Raw genomic sequence first — 22833 nt, forward strand, 5'->3', positions numbered from 1 at the left:
TTAGCAGCCTCCAGGGGGCCAATCCCCCTCCCCAGTTGATTATGATACTGCGTCAGATGTACCCTCTGGGAAAGGGGAGTTATATCAAGTTTACAGACTTATTCTTCACCTTTCTTTGTTTCTGTTTGTCTTACATGTCTTTAGATTCTATTGGATATATGTTCCCCTGATTACCTGTGTGGATTTTATTAAAGAACTTTCATTTAATTCTAACCTCTGTGTTGCATATAGTCGTGACACTATGAAGGTAATAGTGATATAAGGCTATAAGCTGTACAAAAAGAAGTGGACCACATCTTGAAATCAAGACAAGAGCTGATAGGTTCTTAAAGTACTGAGATTGTAGAGGCTGAAAGTGCAAAGAGTGAAAAGTTTTACACACTGTGTGAACAGTGTATGAGCGAACTGTGTAATGTGGCAACAGAAAAAATGCTGTGCAAATGAGAATGAAGTGTTAGAAGTATGTGCTTTAAGTGATGAGTTGTAAAATGGAGCTTGGCTGGGTAGCCAAAAGAAAATAAATATAATGGGCTGATGAGAAGCTATTTGTGCATAGATGGAGGAGGGGTATGACATTTTTTACTGCTGAATACAACTGGTTAATCAATTTTTTAAAAATACTTTATTTTATGTATAATTAACAAGAAAATTAATGAAGATCAACTGCTTAGGATCGTTTATTGTAGCAAAACAATTAGAAAGTAAACAGTACGTATATCTACTGTAAATACAGGCTACTGGAAGCACAACAAAGAATGAACTGTGCAGATTAAAAAACAGACCTGCACAAACCTAGTATAATATTTCAATGCTTCTCCTGATAAAGTCCATAAACGTAAACAGATATAACAACATTACATTGAGATCAACTTAACAATAAGCTAAAATACACTTAAAATCAATTTTGTTCAGTTTATGTCAATATATAATCTTCCAGTTACATTGCTTTTCCCAGCAAGGTAAAAAATGGTCTAATATTTTGATACAGAGAAATCCACACATGCAATTGAGTGACACACTAGTCATAGTCACACTTTGAGGGAATCTACTGTAATCACTTAATATTTGAAACTACAGTAAAGCAGATGATAAGGTATGGCCACAGTTAAAAAAAAAGCCTTATGGTAAACAAAAAGAGATGAAGGATGCATGAAAGTGATCAAATGTATCCCACATTCAGCTCCGGTGTGAACATCCTTGATTTCACACACCTTTTTTCTCATTACACTCTTGAACAAGGAACACAGACAAAGTCTGACATTTGCATGATTTTTCACATATCTGTAAATTTGATGGAAAATGTTTTTATTACTTTGACTACACTTGAATGTCTTTCAAAATGAATGAGCAGATGATTCTAGAATTGCTCCTTTTTCTAAACCTCTTCTTGCATTGAAGAAAATGGCAGTTCCTTCCCAGAATGAGTTTGCAAATGACGTTTCATGTTGCTTTGACATGTGAAACTCTTCTCACACTGAAGACACTTGTACGGTTTCTCTCCAGTGTGAACGGTCATGTGAACCTTAAGGTTTACTTTATGCGTGAAACTCTTTCCACACTGAGAGCAGATGTAAGGTTTCTCTCCAGTGTGAATGCTCAAGTGAACATCAAGACTTGTTTTATATGAGAAACTCTTTCCACACTGAGGGCAGGTAAAAGGTTTCTCTCCAGTGTGAATTTTCATGTGGTTATCAAGCGTACCTTTCAGTGTAAAACACTTTCCACACTCAGGACATATGAATGGCTTCTTATCGGTATGAATTATCATGTGAGTCTTAAGAACTCCTTTTCGTGAGAAACTCTTCCCACACTGTTTGCACATGAAAGGCTTCTCTCCAGTGTGAGTTCTCATGTGGACAGTAAGGTATTGTTTCTGTGTAAAACTATTCCCACACAGTTTACAGGTGAAAGGCTTCTCTCCAGTGTGAGTTCTCACGTGGACAGTAAGGTTATTTTTGTTTGTAAAACTCTTTCCACACTGAGGGCATATGAATGGCTTTTTTTGGGTGTGAATGTTCATGTGAGTCTCAAGAACTCCTTTTTGTGAGAAACTCTCCCCACAGAGTTTGCAGGAGTAAGGCTTCTCTCTAGTGTGAATTCTCATGTGGACAGTAAGGTTTTGTTTCTGTGTAAAACTCTTCCCACACAGTTTACAGATGAAAGGCTTCTCTCCAGTGTGAACTCTCATGTGGACAGTAAGGTTTTTTTTCTTTGTAAAACTCTTTCCACACTGAGGGCATATTACCGGCTTCTTTTCAATGTGAATTTTCATGTGACTGTTAAGATGTCCACTTAAGATGAAACTCTTCGCACACTGTTGGCAGCTGTAAGGTCTCTCTCCAGTGTGAACTCTCATGTTAGAATTAAGATTTGTACTTTGTGGTTTTTGATTTATTTCTGGTGAGGATGTTTTTTTATTCTGTGAGCAACTAATTGATTTTACTTCAGTTTTGAAATCATCTTTCTCTTCTGTTTCATTGAGTTCTTGACTCTCTTCTTTCAGTGCCATCAGGTCTGAGGTGAAATGAGAAAAATGTAAGTTAACAACAGTTTAATGGCACAAAGCAACAGACATCAAAACACTTAGACTAGTTCTGTCAATTAATTAAAAAACTATTTGACAATAAACAATTTCACATTGAATCTCCAAATTAATGTAAGAAAACATAAAGATTGTACATTTAAAATATGGGGCTTATTGGCATCTTTTTACCAAGTAGCCAATTGTTTTTGAAAACCAGTCTCATTGATACAAATACTGCTACTGATCTGTCTCTATTAAACGCATTTCCTTCCAATTTTAATCATTAATTATAGCTATAATTAAAAACAATTATTTGTAACATGTATATTGTTGTGCTTTTATCACAACTACCATATAATGATAAAAAAAAAACACTCCTTTTAAAAAACCCACACATAATCTGCCTTGTTTATCTTCACGTTAGAGAATTTAAAAGCAGAATTCAAGTAAGAAATATTTCCTAATTAAACTCACAAAGGTTACGATGAGAGATTTTCGGTTTCTATTTTATTGTTTGGCTCCAGAGTTGGAGAGTAACAAAGTACATGTAACATCATTTCATATTTAAAATACAAAATGAGTAACTATTACAGAACATGTTACCTGTTTCAGATGCAGAACAGTTATTTGATGCATTCATGACGTCTAGACTGGACTATTGTAACGCACTACTATGTGGCTGTCCTGCATCTCCAGTTAACAAGCTACAAGCTGGTGTTTCTGAAATATGACTATTTATTGCTTGTTTTAAAGAACATTCACTGCTATTTACATTTTAATATCACACTTTTGATGATAGCAGAAAAATCACTTAATAAAACAAATGTCAAGTTAAAAACTGAAGTGTCATTGTTTGCTTCAAGCAAAATAACGTTTTTTTGTCAGATACCGCTTTCATTGTTTTCTAATCAAAAGTAGATACTGTGTTTAATGTTACACAAAATATGTTTTAATTTTAATAAGGATCAAATGAATGAGTCCAGCTTTGAGAATAAAAACCAACCTGTTTGTTCGTCAGTGTCTTCATGTTTGACTCTGAATGTTTCTTCAATCTTCATGTCTTCAGTCTCCTCTTTAATAAACTCCATCTTTATAATAGTGTGTCACATGGATCTCTGTTGATTCTCCAGGAGTTTTTCTGTGTGTTTGTCCACTGTGTCCTGTTTAAGATGAGAATAATTATTAGAAAGAAAAATCTATGCAAACTAGATCTCTGTGTGTCTCAATCAGCTCCTAGTTTAGTAGTCAGTGCACTACAAAGACAGTCAGAGAGTTAATAGACTTGTATATAAAAAGTATAAAATATATACAAATAACATCAAAGGTTCATATTTAGATTATAATTTTAAGCTATTTTGATTTATATTTGGTATTCAATTATTTGTACATCATATCTAATATATTAAACTTGAATGAAATCATTCTCGGTTGTGATTCACTCGTTTGTGTTTGTTGTTGTCGTTTGTAGTCCACGTGCCGCTGAATCGAATCACTGAATCATTTCACAAATGATTCGATTCAAATGATTCGGATTCTCAGTTTCTCTCATCATCACACAATTGATTCATGATATAGAAAGCGAAATGAAACTTACCTTCTCTGTTACTAAATTTTAAGTAACACTAGATAAAGCATTAGGTTATATTTAATAATGATGCATTTATTTTACATGGCTTGTAAAACGCTTTAATTGATGCAACAATGTCCATTGGTTTAAAAACTTTAAAAGCACAAACCTTTCTTCAGGCGACTGACAACAGATGAGGAGTGCAGCGCATATTTATGACGTCACATCACAAGAGCAAAATAAAAGTCCCATTGGTTCACTGCTCTCTAGAATCACAAATAAATCATAGAAATGTTGTATATAGAATAGAATTTCGAACTCATATGATGATGCTTTTCTAAAGTTACTAACATTGTAAATCTATTAATAATATTCTTTATTTTATTAATGTTCATTTATAACACTATGCTTTCTGTTTATATACCTTGCCATTAAATTCACATTAAACTAGTCAATGCTGCTGTGTAACGTTTACAAAGGTTGTGTTATGGCAAATTTAAAAGGAATATAGTCCATTGATTATTACCTTTTCAGTTTCGTTAATTGGCAAAAACATATTCAGCTGTTACTCCATCTTCTTTTGTTAACATTGAAAAGTTTGTTTAATAAATATAAGATAATAAACAATAAACAGTTTTTTTTTTTAAACTTTAACTAGAAGTACTTTCATCAGAAAAAAAAATCAAATATGTAATGTTGTATTAGTGTTATGGTTTTAGTGAAGTTAGACGTTTTGAAAACAAAATACCTTTAATACACCTGCAGGAAAATGAAGATCAGGAGACTCTTGTTTGAGCTGGTCTTGTGTGTCTCTGTGGTCATCCAGACTGACTAAAACACTCAATCACTGGAGTTTTATTCAGATTTCAGGAGGCTGTTCTTACAGATGAAGACAAAGCTCTCAGATCACAAGCTTAAACACAGTATTCAAGGGATGTGATCAGTTTGTTTTAAATGAATATATTTAGCTTTAGGAGTGTGTGAATATGAATGTGAAATGATGGTGAGTGTCATCTTTTGTCTTTATTGGCTGTTGATGTTTCTGCCTCATTTCTTTAATTGGTGTCTTTGTTTCTGATCAATATCTGAGTTAAATATGAATGCAGAGGCTGAAGGTGAGACTTTCCCTGATCTCTGTGATAATGAGTCTATAGTTCTGCTGATTGGATTAGAGTCACTATAAAGCTGGGCAGATTCCTGTAACTGCTTACATCCTTTGCATATTTTATCTTCTAACGACGATCCTGAAATCTGGCTTAAACTCCAGTGATTGAGTGCTTTAGTCAGTCTGGATGACTGCAGCGACACACAGTAACATCTCAATCAAGAGTCTCCTGATCTTCTCTTCTGAGTTTACTACAGGTCTAACTGGATATTGCTGGTATTTTTGTTTCAAAACTTGTAACTTCACTAAAATCATAACACTAATATAACGAATGCACGTCTAGAGATTAAGTTTCTAGTAAAGCAGGTATTGTAATACAATAGATACAAGATACGTATCTTGTATTTATTAACTGAACTGTTCACTGTTTCAAAGGGAAGATGAGGAGTAACAGTTAAATATGTTGACATGGTCTTTGCCAATTAAAGATGCAGAAAAGGTCATAATCAAGTTTAATAAAGGAATGGCAGAGAGGATGGGAAAATGAAATCAAGATTAGACACATTTTTCTGTTCAATCTAAAGTTAGAAACAAATGTTTTTGTACTTGTCCATCCTGTAGGGACTCAGTTAAACTGTAGACTGAGGTTTGGGCATTGTGGGTTAAATACTTTTTTCTATATTGTAGGAAAGCAAATTATTCTCTTTTTTTCTCCTTTAATATTCACTGACAAAGACTGTTGATGCTGATCAAATACCATGATGTGAGTCTTAATTTGAAGTCATTTTCATTTATTTGCGCAGATCGGCTTTTTTAAAGAAAAAAATAGCGCACCTTGTACACTCACAAAGTAATTTCCCCGTAATATTTTCCCTCCTTTCGGCGCTTCTCACTCCAGTCCAGCAGGTGGCACTAAGACACAAACTTCTGTTTGACAAACACCATTAAACCTAAGAAGAAGAAGATTAGTTTCACTGCTCTCTCTGTTGTTTTGTTGTGATTCTGTTTTAGTTCAGCCTGTGAGAAATGTAGTTTCTGTAAACAGAAAAAAATACAGTTTTTGAATCCAGTCAGTAAATACCTTTAATACTGTCATCCTTACAGCTGTGTCTAGGTTTTGAAGCGAGCAGGAATATCTGGAGAAGTATCAGCTGAACTGAGATCTGCTGCTGTGAAGATGGAGTTTGTTAAAGTGGAGAGTGAGGAGAACACGAGTGAAATAGAAATAAAACAGGAACCAGAACCTTTGAACATAAAACAGGAGGAACCACAACCTTTGAGAATAAAACAAGAGGAACCAGAACCTTTGAGAATAAAACAAGAGGAACCAGAACCTTTGGGAATAAAACAGGAGGAACAAGGAGGTTGGTGTTTAATCTTCATTCATCTTTAATGACTGTTTGTGGTTAGATTTAGTTAATTGTAATAGAAACAATCTTTAAAGCAGAACAGTCTGTTGAAAGTATAGACGGGGGAGCAAAACCACTTCCAGATCTAGTAAGAAACATTTAAATTCTGCACAGAATTCTTGGTAACATTTTCTATGAAGCCCCTATTTATAATCTATTATAAAGTATTTCTAAGGCATTGTAATGAATGCATTATATATATATAAAAAAAAAAAATCGTATAATATGTTGTATCATCTCATGAATAATCATAACAATTACAAAATACTAAAGTACTTGAGTATTTGGGGTTCTGACTTTTAAGATTATGATTATTTATTAGACACAATGGGCGGCATTTTTTTAAACATTTTATTCTGATGGGCCCCCTGGTCTACTGACTAGAAGCAACTTTCCAACTACACTAACATTCCTTTATTAGTAGTATTATTAGTCTAGTATTAGTAGACTTAGGTTGAGGTTAGGCTAGGTAGAAGGTTCACATACTTGCAAAGTTACATATCAGTTTGTCTTTTGGAGAACTATCAAAATACGGCGTTTGAATATATTTAGCAGACTACTAATAATAATTACTGCTGGCTGTCATGCAGTTGAAGAGTTACTTATCAAAAGCTGTCTAAAGGGTACCATCAAAATAATCAAACTGATAAAACAAATGTGTCATATTACACATTCATCTGATACATGAAGTTATGGCTCTTTGACAAATATTATTAGTGTTATTATTATTACTTATAAGTGCTCTCTGTGCTTTAAGTAAAGTGACATGGTAAGATATGAGACTTGTAATACGTTATAACTATGAGGAGGTAATCATACTCTTAAAAGCTATAACCACAAATAAAGAGAAATTATAATGCATCAAAACTGTTCTTATGAATACTCATGATATAATACAACATACAAAAAGGCTTTTTATAATGCATTATGCATTCATTATAGTATTTTATAATGTATTATAAATACGGGTTTCAAAGAAAGTGTTACTGAATTCTTTTATGAACAGATCAAACAAGGCTGATGCAGAAACAGTAGTGTTAACTAAAGTCATGGTGGTGCGGCAGAAATAGTCCAATGCTATTACATCTTTAGTTTGAGTTTGTATTTTGGGAGAGAAATTCAAAAACTATTTAACGACTTTTAAGTATTCCATACAACTATTTCCAGCCCTTTAATAATCCAGTAAAAAAAAAAAAAATTGTAAAATAAAGAGTTTAAAAAATTTTTATATATATATATATATATATATATATATATATATATATATATATATATATAATGCATACAATACCACTATAACCAGTAGATGGCAAGGGGAGGCACACTGATTGACTCATTAGTCATTAGCTTCTTATATTTTTAAATTATAAAATAACTATTTTAAAACATCAAATCATCAAGCAACTTTTTTGTCTGTAAATAGTAAGAAAAATCTCAGAACGTCAAACTTTTCTTAACTTTGCGACTGAATTGAACATCAGTTATAATCTCTTAAATTGTTGGTCAGTTAATACTTTTACTAAGAATAGAATATATTAATTTTCTATTTGAAAACTGGATTTTTTTTTACGTCACTGATGGTAATAAAGGTACATTTTGCATGCTTCCCAACTCAGGGTCAGTGCTTAGCTGTCAAATGTGTATTACCAAGAAATAAACCTGTAATATTTTTAGTAACTGCGCTCATGAATTTAAAACGATTGATTAAATGGAGCATATGATGATGCTAAAAAGTGCATTATTTTGTGTGTGTTATAATGCTATGTGTTTATGCAGTTCGAGGTTCAAAAAGCATGTTATTTTCCACATATTGTACATTATTGTTGCTCCGCTATGCCCTGCCTTTCTGAAACTATATGATTTTTACAAAACCTATCATTGATGGAAACCGAGGTGTTCTCTGATTGGCCAGCTATCCGTGCATTGTGATTGGCCAGATACCTCAAGTGTGTGTTGTGATGCCATTCCTTGGCACATTGAGACAGAAACTATAAAACCTTAATAAACAGGCATTTGTTGCATATGTTATTGTTTATATTGACTCTTGATTTTGATGATTGATTATGATTACTCTCTTACTGTCTTTTAATGCATTCTTCATGCCGTGTAAACATAACACCATGTCTGCATTTGCGATCGTAGAACAACAAACAACAAGCGCTACTCTACACTGCTCAAGACTCATGTTTGAATAGTCAGTACTGAATTCTTTAAATATGAAAACGTACTTACAGGCCGTCAGTCAGAAGCACAGACTGTTCATGCAACATTGTGATTGGCCCACTTTATAGTAGGGCTGGTCCGAATACCATTTTTTGAGCTTCAAAGCTTCGGCAGTAATCAACACAGAATATTCGGAGGGAGGGGCTAAACATATTCTACTCTCTAATAAAGACAGTAATGTCTGTGTGTATGCATTTTTTATTATGTTTGCATTTTGATTATGTCGAGAACAGTTCATTAAATCGATTTTTGCTGTGGACCCAAAGGAGTGCAGTGTTGCATTCTGGTGCAATATGAACACATAACACTTTCAGAATTAATAAATTGTAATAGAACATTGCGAGTTGGAAGCGGCGTGCCTCACGCAGGCAGAGCTTGCTTCGTGAACAGACACTGCGCTAGTGATACAAAACACACAGGTCTGTTAAGAGCAATACTTTTAATAAGGTAGCCTAACATATTTTAACAAACAAATCACTCCCAAATGAGAAATTAGCAGCACAGTAATTACTGACACCGTAAAGGGTAGGCTATTTAAATAAAAGAAGAACGAAAAATGGCGCAGTGTATATATATATATATATATATATATATATATATATATATATATATATATATAAATTATTTATAAATAAATATACATTATATATATAACGTTTGTGTATATAGGCCTATATATAAAATACATATGTATATTATTTTGAAACCCAAAATAAATGAGGCTCAAACATTATTAACAAACGTGCGTGTTTATTTGAGCACTTCCGGCAGTGAACAAGCAACCTACAAAACGCTAAAATAAATCAAAGAAATAATACATTTAAATAAGAAACTAGCCTAAATAAGAATGTTAAATCGGCTATTCAACGAACATTCGTTGCAAAAATTGCTAAAACCTTGCCCAGACCTATTCCAACATCTCATGAGAATTACTGTCCCGAGTCTGACTGGAACCGGTCTTGTTTCTCTTTCTCTTCCCCACTGCACAGCTGCTGTAATAGCAATGTGATTACATTTATTTTTGTTTCTTTTGGTTATAAAGATATTTTAGAAATATATTTGTAACACTTTTTATTTGTTAAATTCAAGTTGTTGTTTTTTAAAGTATCGACCAAGCGGCCAGCGGCAAACAGATCAATTTAGCACTCTCAAGCCATCACGATTTAAATTAAAATCCATAGATATAAAAAACTTGAAGCATATCACAATATTAGTTTAATCGTTTAACCTAGATAAATGTGTGCTATTTAGGGTTGGGTATCGTTTTTTTTTTTTTCGATACCGGTGCCAAATCGATACTTTTAAAACGGTACCGGTGCCAAAACGGTTCCTGAACCGATACTTAAAAAAAAAAAACACACACACACAAAATGGTGGATGACACAAGAACATCTTTTTATTGGACAAAAAAGTTCTTTAAAATGAAAAATGTATTAACTGACTTATTGCATGTCCTGGTATGACTAGGGCAGAGGGCAGGGTTGTGGCTAGAAGGGATACAGCTCCGACCGGAAACTAACAATGAAATTAATTGTTCTATTAGATTGTGTTTTTTTTTAACATCTACACCTACCCCAACCCTAAACTTAGCCCTTACTATAATACATAAACAGTATTATTGTTGTACAGTGTGATAAAAAAATAATGTTAGATTGATGTGCGCATGCCCAGTGGTCAGATCTGTCTCCCTTCAAGTCTAAATCAGGGGGCAGAGGGGGGATGCTTTTAAATTCCTGTAGGTGGGAGGTTGACCAAATTGAAGTTCATGTGAGTTTTCTTATTCAGAAAATATTTTTTCCGATCATTCTGACACCTGTTGCAGGAAAGGGGAAATAGAAGTGGCCGCTTTAAGACTGCTATTTACGGGTGTTGTAGTCCACAGCGAAGTGTAATGTGGGTAGTGTAGTTCGACACGTGTGCTGATGTGATGTGCGCTCTCGCTGTGTGCTTTGTAGTTGAATCGGATGGAGAAAGTTTTTATTCTGCTTCACTCAAGTTATTCCACCCCGGAGCTCTTTGCACTGTGAACCTGACAACATGAAAATAAGTAAAACAACGACATGCATCGGTAACTTTTGTCCGTCTCATCCTTTGCACGAACATGAATTGAATTGACGAGCTGTTACGCTGCAGCGGGAGATCGCTGAAGCAGAGAAAGTAACACACCCCATGAATGCAGTATTTAAATTTAACTAGCGATCATGCATGTTGACAAATCAATGCTTCTTACATCCGTGTCATAGCACCAGAAGACAAATATTTCTATAGTTCGGGCACTTAAGTGGCACCGAAATGAGGCACCGAAATGAGGCACCGAAATTCGCGTTCTGTTTCGGTCCGGTACATACCGGTCATACGGGTACCGGTGCCGTATTAGCACCGGGTTTCGGTACCCAACCCTAGTGCTATTAGGCTAGGGTTACCACTTTTAATACCCAAAAATAAGGGACGCATTCGGGGGGGCTGGGGGGGGGGTCATCTCCAAAATGCTGCAGTAAAAAGGTTTCATATCAGTTTTGCATATAATATGGGACGTCCTGAATAAGAACTGATCATTGTTTTTTGCTACTTTTTAGAAATGGGGTCTATATACCCCGTTAAAATGTAATCATGTCCCATATCTCAAAAATGCTGCAGTAAAAAGGTTTCATATGAGTTTTGCATATAATATGGGCCGTCCTGAATAAGAACTGATCATTGTTTGTTTTTTCTACTTATTAGACTCTAAAGTCTAATAATGTCCCATTTCTCAGAAAAGAACCGTCAAGTACACCAATAAATAAAACGGATATTAAAGCAGAAATGCAAATAAATAAGTAAAAATTCACAAGCATTTTGTAGTATTATCAAAGAGTATAGTACTTCTATACTCTTTGGTATTATCTCTCAGTGCTGGGCGTCTAAATGAAAAACGCTCTGCAAGCGCGTTCTCTCTGTGTTGTTTCTGAAACTACTGTAATCACTGTAATATGTGCGCACACTTAAAATCAATCGCGGCTGGCTTGACCGTGTTTTTCTGAACCGCAGCTGGCTTTACCGCAGTGATTATTTGCATGAGACGCTGCTTTAAAAAAAATTATAAAAAATACGGGACAAAACCCGCCCCGTATTGATTCAAAACGGGACGCGCAATTTCATTCTCAAATACGGTACGATTCCGTATTTTAAGGGACGGGTGGCAACCCTATATTAGGCCAGGGTGGCCGCGGATCCTTAAAAAGTCTTAAAAAGTCTTAAATTCCGTTGTCCTAAAAGAAGGCCTTTAAATGTCTTAATTTGTCTTAAATCTAAATCCAAAGGTCTTAATGTTTTAATCTTCATTTTAGAGGGAATTTCTCCATCATTAAAATGTTTTTTTTACACTTTGAAAAGGAAAAGTTCATCGTTTTGAGGAGAATCTCCTGCGCAGGTTCTAAATCTGTTCTGTTGCTATACACGCGCTTGTTTGACAATGCCTCAGTGTTGCCAGATTTAGCGGCTTTTGATGATTTGGGCGGGTTTTACGTCGTGTTTGGGCTGGAACCTGTCAGTCAGATCTGGCAACCCTGATCCCAGCGCTGGATTATTTGGATTTAGTCAGCGTAGTCTCGAGACAAGGCAAGGAAATATAGGTAAATGTAAATTTAGCGACAAATGGCTTGAAAATTCCAGTTTCTATTGGTGGCAGAAAGCTGTGCCCAAAGATGACAGCGAGGCTTACTGTGCGGTTCATTAAACTCACAAACCCCTGCTATTCCTTTACAAAATGTTTAATCCACTTCATGTTTAAGCGCTGGAGTCTCATATGCAGAGCCACCGCTAACCGCTAACGGAGAAATGGCATAATGGGTGTCTGAGAGTGAGTGAGTATCAGGGCTCGCAAAATCGCTAGCCCAGTTGTGTTTTCCAGTCGGGCTACCAAAATGTTTAACCGGCTACCCGACAGGCTATCGTAAAGCAGAAAAAGTTGTAATTATAATTTAGGAGGTTTTACAGCTGAGGACGGAAAGACGAGAATCTTGATAGGGCTGGATTAAACTTCAAAAAGGCAATGATGTCCATGAAAAAATATGCACGCTGCACGTTTCAAAGTCAAAACGCGGCAGTTATGTCTTTATGAATGTATCTGAAGGAAACCGACGGTCCTCAGAAACGTGTCGTTGGCATTTTCTATTAAACAGCGTTAATTCTGCATTGTGTTCAGCTGTTACTAGGGGAACCGTAGTATTTCAGCGCTCCTAAAGCGCCCCCTTGTGACTGAGAATGAATTATGTCCACATTTTTTTTTCACATGTTTATGGTCAAATGATTGCAATTATCGACCCATGTTTTTATGCAGCAAACACATAGAGTTGTAAATGTGAAAGAAGTTAATGTGCTTTCTAAAAATCTAAACAATTAAGACAGTAATACTTATGTTTTAAATAAATATAATAAATGATGTACTCTATTTATCTCTTTTAATGGTATAAAGGCTGAAATGCCATTGTATTAGATATTTTGTTTTTGTGTGGACCCGTATCTGAATTATAAATCATGCCATTTTATGGCTTAATATTCTACCGTACATTGTCCAACCCCACTCATACTACTCATTTTACTTGTGCAGCTCTTAAAAAGGGTCATAAATTGCCTTAAATTGATATTTAAAAATTCTGCAGATACACTAAATAGTGAAATAAAATTCCTTCCTTGACATTTGTTTATATTTGTGTATTGAAAACATTTTTGATTGACATTTAGACTACTATCTGATTTTCTATATTTTAAAAATAAAATAAAGGTCTTTTTTATTATTTGGGGTAGTTAAATTAATTTTCGGGCTACTAAAATCTGAAGAGTACCTGCCCGAAGGGCTACCAGAGATTTTGAAATTTTGCGAGCCCTGAGTATTGTATTGTGTGTGAGTGAGAAAGTAAGTGTATTGTGTAGTACTGTGCAGTGAGTAAGAATATTGTATTGTATGTGTGTGTGAGAGTATTGTGAATGAGAGAGTATTGTGTGGGTGTATGTATGAGTGAGAGTATTGTCAAGTGCTTCAAGCAGCATGAGTGAGCATACATTTCAAGTTTTTTGCATTCACATTGTTACACTGTTACATTGGATTCAAAGTGTGTGGAGTGCCTTGACATTGTCATGGAATAGAAATTAATTTCTTCTTCTGGAATAGTGTTTTCTGTTGAATATTCCCAAGAACAATCAGTTAAATAACAATTTAAAATATCCTCATTGTGCTTGACTTTTGCGGGACTTTCAATTTGGTCTTAAATTTGGTTTGAAAATGGTATTAAAAAGTCTTAAAATGTCTTAAATTTAACTTGGTCAAACCTGTAGACACCCTGTAGGCGCATATCCAGTCGTTTGTGCAGATAGTAAAGCTGAAGCGCGCTTTGCAGGACACGGAGGCTGGTGCGATGTGAAACTTAATTTTTGCTTAAACAGGTAGGAGTAATATATCATCCGTAAAGAACTAATTTAAATAATTCAAATCGAAAACAAAACTCTTTCATTAGCTATAGGCCTAATCCATAAATATACATTTAGGCATTAAATGCGCGTCCAGTGAGCAGATGACGAGTCAGGATCGGCAACTTTATATTTGTGTCAAATACTAGTTTATTAATAAATAATTTGAATATCTCCTTACTTTTTCCTCTGACACATTCAAGGTGATTATTTTAGCGGTTAGCTTTAGCCTACTGCGTGCATTTGAACGCGGAGGCGCGGTTGTCATTGTGACAGCACAGCCCTAGTTTTGCTTCAACCATTCAAGTGAGCCCGACTGTACTTTAGTAGTGTCTCTCAAATATTGCTCAATCTCTCTCGCTCTCTTTTTTTTGCTGTCTCTGTGTTAGTGGCAGCAGTCTGATCTTCTTTATTCATATTTAAGCCTGAATGAGAACCATTTCGCGGGGGGTGCAAAGTGTATGAAAAAAAAATAGAATATTCGAATCTCAAAATTTTAAATCGAATGCCAACCCATGGAACGAATATTCGAATAATCGAATATTCTGGTCCAGCCCTACTTTATAGCCTAACCCTTTGTGTACATCTGGCATTGTAAGCTGCTCTCCCAGGTTCAGGAAACAGTCCTCCTTGAAATGTGCATCACCCACTCAAATATTTGCATTTTACTGTTCCAGAACAGTTGTAAATATAACTTAAACACTGATTTCAAGTTGTGTCCTCATTTGAAAGGCCAAACCAAGTAAGTTTGCTTTTCCAATGAAACGTTCTGCGACTCCTCAACATGGCGCTGCAACACTACTACAGCTGGTAAAGTTACACTTTCTTTCATGTCATATTCATATTCATATTTTTTTATGGGATGTGTTACGCTAACCTACTCACACCGTGACGTGGACAAGTGGGAGGGGGGGTTTGAACGAGCCATTTTAGGGAGTTGTGGCTAAGTCTTATCTTGTATCATAAATTTCTCTTTGGTTTTGAGACTTTAGGCTTTGCAGCTTCACAAATCTTATCTAGGCACCAACAGCTTGTAATACTCCAAAGGAAACCACATCATATGACCCCTTTAAATTATCTTTATTATTGATATCCCACACACCAGCTTTACAAAATCTGCTTCTGGCGCCACCATCTGTAGGACTTATTGGCACTGTTCACAAATGTTAGTTTGTTCATGTTTCTCAGCTTATAACAAGTTACTGACAATTAACCCTTTTTATTTTATTTCAGAGTTGATTAAAGAAAAAGAAGAGAATCAAGAATCAAGTCAAGTTAAGGAGAAAAATCATTACAAAACTGCAGAGAAATCGTATAAATGTTCACACTGTAACAAGAATTTTAGTCAGTCAGTACATTTGAAAACGCATGAGATGATCCACACTGGAGAGAAACCTTACAAGTGTTCAAACTGCAACAAGAGATTTATACGGTCAGCATGTCTGAAAATACATGAGAGGATCCATACTGGAGAGAAACCTTATAAGTGTTCACAGTGCAACAGGAGTTTTAGTCAGTCAGCATATATGAAAACACATGAGAGGATCCACACTGGAGAGAAACCTTATGAGTGTTCACACTGCAACAAGAGATTTAATCAGTCAGTACATTTGAAAAAGCATGAGATGATCCACACTGGAGAGAAACCTTATGAGTGTTCACACTGCAACAAGAGATTTCGTCAGTCAGTTCTTTTGAAAACACATGAGATGAATCACACTGGAGAGACACCTTATACAGTAAATGCTCACACTGCAACAAGAGATTTAGTCAGTCATCATATCTGAAAATACATGAGAGGATCCACCCTGGAAAATAACCATATCATTGCACTGCACATGAGAAGCATTTTATTCAATCATCTGCTATACACAGTCATGCAGAATATCTCTGGCAGATTTACACATACTGGTCTGGCATGTACTGTATATGTATATCCACCCCTACTGGTTAATTAGTAGGAGAGAAATCAATCTCATTAGTTTTCACTTTTACTTTCAGTAGTTAATGATCATTTTGCTTTGAGTCATTATTAAATGTTACTTTTTTATTAATACATTATCTTTACTTTTTATATTTTATTAACAACATTTGTGGTCAACTGATGTATTTGCATGAGAACATTTGTTTTAGCTTTAATAGTTGAAAGCCATGATGTTTTAGGCTTTATTTGAAATATCTAAATAAAACTTTTAAATGGAATTGAATTACAAGCCTTTATTGTCTTTGTGTGTTTCTGCATACAGTGAAATTAGGAGCATTACTCCTGACTGGTGTTAGAAAAAAAACATGTAATACAGACAATATATGAGACTAGAGACTACAGACTGTACAGTATCATTATAAAAGTATGTACTACAACCGACAATATTTATAATAATTCTGCACATTAAGATATACATAGGCCTATATAAAGGGCTGGAAATGGGGGAGACGCAGGGGGTGAATTTCAAGGGGGGACGGCGTTTTAGTTCCAACTTGATATAGGCATGGCATTCTGGCTAATGCAAGAGGGGCCGGACTATTTTCTTTAATGTGGGCCGGTCAGATTTTTACATATATATATATATATATATATATATATATATATATATATATATATATATATTTTACATGCCAACAGTGCATATGATGGGTTTTTAGCGCTTGCATTATGTGTTTTCCCCGTGGGCCGCTGTACAATGTGAGTTGGCCCATTGTGTTAATTATATATATATATATATACTGCTCAAAAAAATAAAGGGAACACTTAAACATCACAATGTAACTCAAAGTCAATCACACTTCTGTGAAATCAAACTGCCCACCTAGGAAGCAACACTGATTGACAATTAATTTCACATGCTGTTGTGCAAATGGAATAGACAACAGGTGGAAACTATAGGCAATTAGCAAGACAACCCCAATCAGCGAGCGGTTCTGCAGGTGGTGACCACAGACCACTTCTCAGTTCCTGTGCTTTCTGGCTGATGTTTTGGTCACTTTTGAATGCCTGCAGTGCTTTCGCTCTAGTGGTAGCATGAGACGGAGTCTACAACCCACACAAGTGGCTCAGGTAGTGGAGCTCATCCAGGATGGCACATCAATGCGAGCTGTGGCAAGAAGGTTTGCTGTGTCTGTCAGCGTAGTGTCCAGAGCATGGAAGCACTACCAGGAGACAGGCCAGTACATCAGGAGACGTGGAGGAGACCGTAGGAGGGCAACAACCCAGCAGCAGGACCGCTACCTCCGCCTTTGTGCAAGGAGGAACAGGAAGAACACTGCCAGAGCCCTGCAAAATGACCTCCAGCAGGCCACAAGGTGGGGGTTGTGCTTACAGCCCAACACCGTGCAGGACGTTTGGCATTTGCCAGAGAACACCAAGATTGGCAAATTTGCCACTGGCGCCCTGTGCTCTTCACAGATGAAAGCAGGTTTACACTGAGCAGATGTGACAGAGTCTGGAGACACCGTGGAGTAGGGCTGCTGAGGCACGTTTTGTCAATGAAGCCGGTACTTCGATTAGTAGTAAATCTCCAGCACGTGCATTCAGCTGGAACGGCAAGTAATACACAGAGACGTAAATCACTGACAAGCCATGCCAAATCGCGCTCGAAATCAAATGATCAAGCACGATTTGGCGTAGCTTGTCAGTGATTTACGTCTCTGTGTATTAATTGCTGAACGCTGAATGCACATGCTAGACGCACGTGATGAAGATTTACTACTAATCAAAGTACCCGCTTCATTGCAAAACGCGCCTCACAACATAGAGCGATTAATCGTGCAGCCCTACCGTGGAGAATGTTCTGCTGCCTGCAACATCCTCCAGCATGACCGGTTTGGCAGTGGGTCAGTAATGGTTTGGGGTGGCATTTCTTTGGAGGGCCTTTAGAAGTATCAAGATGAGATCCTCAGACCCCTTGTGAGACCATATGCCGGTGCGATTGGCCTGGGTTCCTCCTAATGCAAGACCTTATGTGCCTGGAGTGTGTCAGCAGTTCCTGCAAGACGAAGGCATTGATGCTATGGACTGGCTCGCCTGTTCCCCGGACCTGAATCCAATTGAGCACATCTGGGACATCATGTCTGTCTCCATCCACCAACGCCACGTTGCACCACAGACTGTCCAGGATGCTTTAGTCCAGGTCTGGGAGGAGATCCCTCAGGAGACCATCCGCCACCTCATCAGGAGCATGCCCAGGCGTTGTAGGGGGGTCATACAGGCACGTGGAGGCTACACACACTACTGAGCCTCATATTGACTTGTTTTAAAGACTTTACATTAAAGATGCATCAGCCTGTAGTGTGTTTTTCCACTCCCATTTTGAGTGTGACTCCAAATCCAGACCTCCATGGGTTAATACATTTGATTTTTATTGATAATTTTTGTGTGGTTCTGTTGTCAGCAAATTCAACTATGTAAAGAACAAAGTATTTAATAAGAATATTTCCTTCATTCAGATCTACCCCATTGGATCACATAGATGCGTCCACCATCTTGGAACGATCAACTTTACGTCATTTGCCATATAGTAGTTTCGTAGACAAATGGCTGTGCAGGACTGTGGCATTTCCAATTTTCAGTTATTACTATGGGTGAATGACGTCAAGTTGACTGCTGCAATATGGCGGGCGGCTTACGTATCGTGGCCCATAGAAACAGTCGCTAAGAGATATCTATGTATATACTGAAGGAATGGAAGTCGGAAGACATCATGGTATGTCCGAATTCATAGTATTCGAAATTCAGTAGGCGAGAAGTACCCAGATGACCTACTGCTTCCGGCCGAATTCTCTAGTAGGCATACCATGGACACTTTCATATCCCATGAGGCTCCGCGAGAGGAGGCGTCATATTCGAAAAGTGGAGACGCAGCTTTTATCTCAGGATAAAACATTGTTTATTGTGATTAAATACACTTGTTTAACACAATCTAAATAAACGGTTGACTTATTGAAAGTTTAAACATTGTAAATCGATGAGGTGAGTTCGTGAATCGGCTGTAAGAAGTTGTTTTGTACATCAGCTTGTTAACACATTTATTTTTACGGAGACATTCGTTGTTAAGCAGTTTAATGAAATTAGAAAATTAAACAACTAAAAATTAACACTAGTAAAAGAGGAAACAAATCGTTTTAATTTGAGATTTTGTTGGCTGCATATCAAGCTAGTAATAAGTAAAGTTATGCTTCAGCTTGTCAATGATTACTGTTTTGACATTACAGGGACTGATGAACACACTCATCTCCTTATTCAGTGGAGAGTGGCTAATGAAACCCTCTTCACTGGAAGGAGAAATGCTGCCATCAAAGGTTTTGAGTAAGTAAACAAATTATGTAAAATGTACTTTTATTCAGGTGCTGTTGACACTGAATGTAGTACACACCAACACTTCAAGCAAAGGTTTTACTGCATTATTTTTATGCTTGATTTCTGTGCATTTATTGTGATAGAGTTTTTGTGACAGAGCAGAAGCTAGATGGGAAAATTTCTGCTGCCCAAGTTAAAAGAAAGTGGGAAAACCTAGAACAAAAATATAAAGAAATGAAAAAAAAATGGTTCACACCAAAATTTGAGTTCTTTCATGATTTGATAATGCTAATGTTGTTAATGTCATAGTAATCTAATGAATATAATTGTTCTTGGTATTTTGCTTTTACATTTTTTGTAGGATCTTAAATGTCCACAGACTGGTGTGAGTACAGAGGATGGTGAGGTTACAGCAGCATCTTGGAAATGGTGTGCTGTCCTGGATGAGGCAATAGGGGGCAGACCATCCATCACACCACCCACCCTTATTGCCTCATCCGGATCAGATGTTGCTGTAACCTCACCATCCTCTGTGAGGTCAACAGCTGAAAGAGCAGGGAGGAAGAGGAAGGACATAGAGGAGGTTATGTACGAGATGGAGGAGAGGGAGGCGGAAAGGGAAATGGAAGCAGTAGAAAAGGAGGAGAGGCGATGGAGAGAGATGATGGAAAGGGAGGAAAGAAGAGAAAGAGAGAGACGAGAACAAGAGGCCAGGGAAAGAGAAGAAAGAAGAGACAGAGAAATGAGAGAGAGAGGAAAGACGAGACAGGGAGACAAAGGAGAGAGAGGAGAAATTTCTTCAGCTTTTAGAGCTATTTGCAAAAAAATTAAGAATATTAATAAAAACTATATTTTCTTTCCATTTGGTTTTTCATTGTTACATACTGGTTATCAAGTTTCAATGCAGTGTTAGTTTCCATGGATTTACAGTAGCTAGATTTTGTCAGTTGTAAAGTGGCAATTAATAAAATGTGGCATTGAGTAACAACAGTTTTAAAGCACTTATGTGCACACTAATTTTGTGGTAGTTTCCAGCTGCTTTTTAAAGCAAAATGAGTGTCATACTGTAGAGAAAACCCAGACCAGACAGTTTTAAAAAAGTATTCATTTTAATTTTGTTTTAAATATAACTTCTACATAAATGTGATCACAAAGATTAGGGCAAAACATTTTTGCATCATGTAGTATATAGAGTTTAAGTCAAGACCAAATGGAAATTTTTTCAAACATTTTTATAATGGGTGCCAGTAAAATTAACTTCAGTGTCTTCAGACAGGTAACGTTCACATACAAGTCTTTTGAGGTTAACATGTAGTAATATCATCTCCTAATCTCACTATACTTATTTATAGGTCTTCACTTTTTTTACCCCAGAAATAAAGTAATTTATAAAATTAAGCTTAAAGGGTAGGTTCGGAGTAGAATTGACTTCATTGCTATGCACTCCGAAGCCCATGTAAATACCCCATCCGAAGTGTTTTTTACCTTAGTCGAACATTTATGGAGATATTAGAGTTTTTCTAATTGCTTGTTACAGGAGTGAATGGTACATGTAGCGTATCTCGTAAATTGCACCACTAAACGTGCAAGTAATCTTACCAAACTTGTACAGTAGTGTAAATTAGGGCTGGGCGATATGGCTGAAAACTATATCACGATATCAGTGTTTCATATCGGTCGATATCGATAATTATTGATATTTTTATGACCCATTTAAAATAAGGACCAGGAGAAAAATATATTACACTCAAGCATTTTTATTTTAAACTTAACCTTCCTCTGATCATAATCCCCTCAGTTATTAAGACAGAAATGTCAACAACCATGGAAAACTCAAATAATTAAAATGTTAACATAAGTCTAAAGTCACAATATACACTTAATTATCTCTTAATGCTCAATTCAAACCCCATTCATTGTCGATGAAGTGAATGGTCAAGCTAATGTATGGCCCAGAAGTACAGCTTGACCACAGGTCAGAGGTTGTTGCAAAGTACTTGGCTGATTATATTTTTTTCTGCACAGACTGCTGGTTGCCAGTAGCCAACATTACTTCTTTCCCGGTACTTTAGCCTATACTTTGTGTAATAACAAAAATATTTATTTAAGTGAAAAAATAAGTCCAAAACTTTCAACATTTTGAACAATAGGGCCTTACAATCTTTTTTTTTTTTTTTCAGAAATTCTTGTTTTATTTTTTCTGATAATCAAATGAAAGCAAAATCACAGATTTATTTTTAAAAATAAAAATAAGCTTTACTGTTAAAATTAATACATAGAAGAAAAATTATATTCAGTTAAAAAAAGGTTTAATAATAATAGTATTTTTTCAACAATTAAGTGGTGACTCTTTATTTTATTTGTTATCATATATATTGTTTTATGTAAATTATTTAAATGTGAACATATAAACACCTACATTATACTGTACAGTAATACAAGACTAATATTGTTCTGTTACACGTTAAACCGTACTTTTATTTTGACAGATGGCTGTGAAGTTTCAGTGTGTAATACAGTATGAATGATGCTAGTTTCACTAATGAAACGGTAAAATTGACAAAAAGTGACACTCACAGCAGCTTTGGAGATGTATTTATTGGAGTTTGTCTGTTCATGTGAGATGCAAAGGCCAAAAATTAGCGGGAGCGTCACGTGTGCAGTATGCGTGTAGTGAAGAGGCAAACGGAACATGCAGGATTCATATTGAAACGGTCTTTTTGCATTTCAGTTTTCACAGACACTAGTCCATATCGCGATCTGAATTAATTAACAGACCAACTTTTGATTTATTGGTCCAAAAATCGACGAATTCCGCGGCATTCCGCCCTATAGTAAAGTAAGTTTTTATGAATGGAGTCCGCGATCCCGTCTGTGAGGAGACATCGTAAACGCGCGATCATGTAGAGACAGAAATCACATGCCGTCGTGTAAATAAGATAAATAACATAAGGCTATTTAGTTTGTTTAATACAACAACATGGACCCGTTCTGTAGGAAAGATAACCTTAACTTCTGATCTGGCGCTATGAACTGAACGTTAAAGGGGGGCTGGGCGGGCCGACGAAGAATACAAAATATCGAACACATTTTTTATTGATATCGATCTCTTGTCTTTCGCGATATATATCGTTATCGTTTTATCGCCCAGCCCTAGTGTAAATAGGTTATGTACTCACAAAACGCTGCATCGGAACATTTGTAAGTCCACCATGAGTGTTTTAAAAACACGTTTTAGCCGATCTCTCCTAGTCTCAAAAACTACAA

General features: G+C 36.2%; 2 protein-coding genes across 2 annotated transcripts in view; one reads left to right on the forward strand and one right to left on the reverse strand.

Moving 5' to 3' along the window:
• Positions 1-603: 603 nt before the first annotated feature.
• The window catches only part of LOC141321651 (uncharacterized), a 41424-nt gene continuing 19194 nt past the window's right edge, over positions 604-22833 (reverse strand). Inside the window, exon 5 of the mRNA XM_073833386.1 lies at positions 604-2324. Coding sequence (XP_073689487.1) covers positions 1376-2324 — 949 coding nt within the window. The 3' untranslated portion in view covers positions 604-1375. The remainder of the gene's footprint in view (positions 2325-22833) is intronic.
• On the forward strand, positions 6162-16486 carry LOC141340261 (uncharacterized). Its single transcript, XM_073845185.1, has 2 exons — positions 6162-6560; positions 15507-16486. The coding sequence occupies exons 1-2, from the start codon at positions 6374-6376 to the stop codon at positions 16058-16060; spliced, it is 741 nt and encodes a 246-aa protein (XP_073701286.1). The 5' UTR covers positions 6162-6373; the 3' UTR covers positions 16061-16486.

The sequence above is a fragment of the Garra rufa genome, chromosome 1 (genome assembly GCF_049309525.1).
Source record: "Garra rufa chromosome 1, GarRuf1.0, whole genome shotgun sequence".
NCBI lineage: Eukaryota > Metazoa > Chordata > Actinopteri > Cypriniformes > Cyprinidae > Garra > Garra rufa.

Coding starts and splice junctions, on each gene's coding strand:
- LOC141340261 (XM_073845185.1), top strand. CDS start 6,374: ATGGAGTTTGTTAAAGTGGAGAGTGAGGAGAACACGAGTGAAATAGAA. Junction 6,561..15,506: donor AAAACAGGAGGAACAAGGAG/GTTGGTGTTTAA, acceptor ATTTTATTTCAG/AGTTGATTAAAGAAAAAGAA.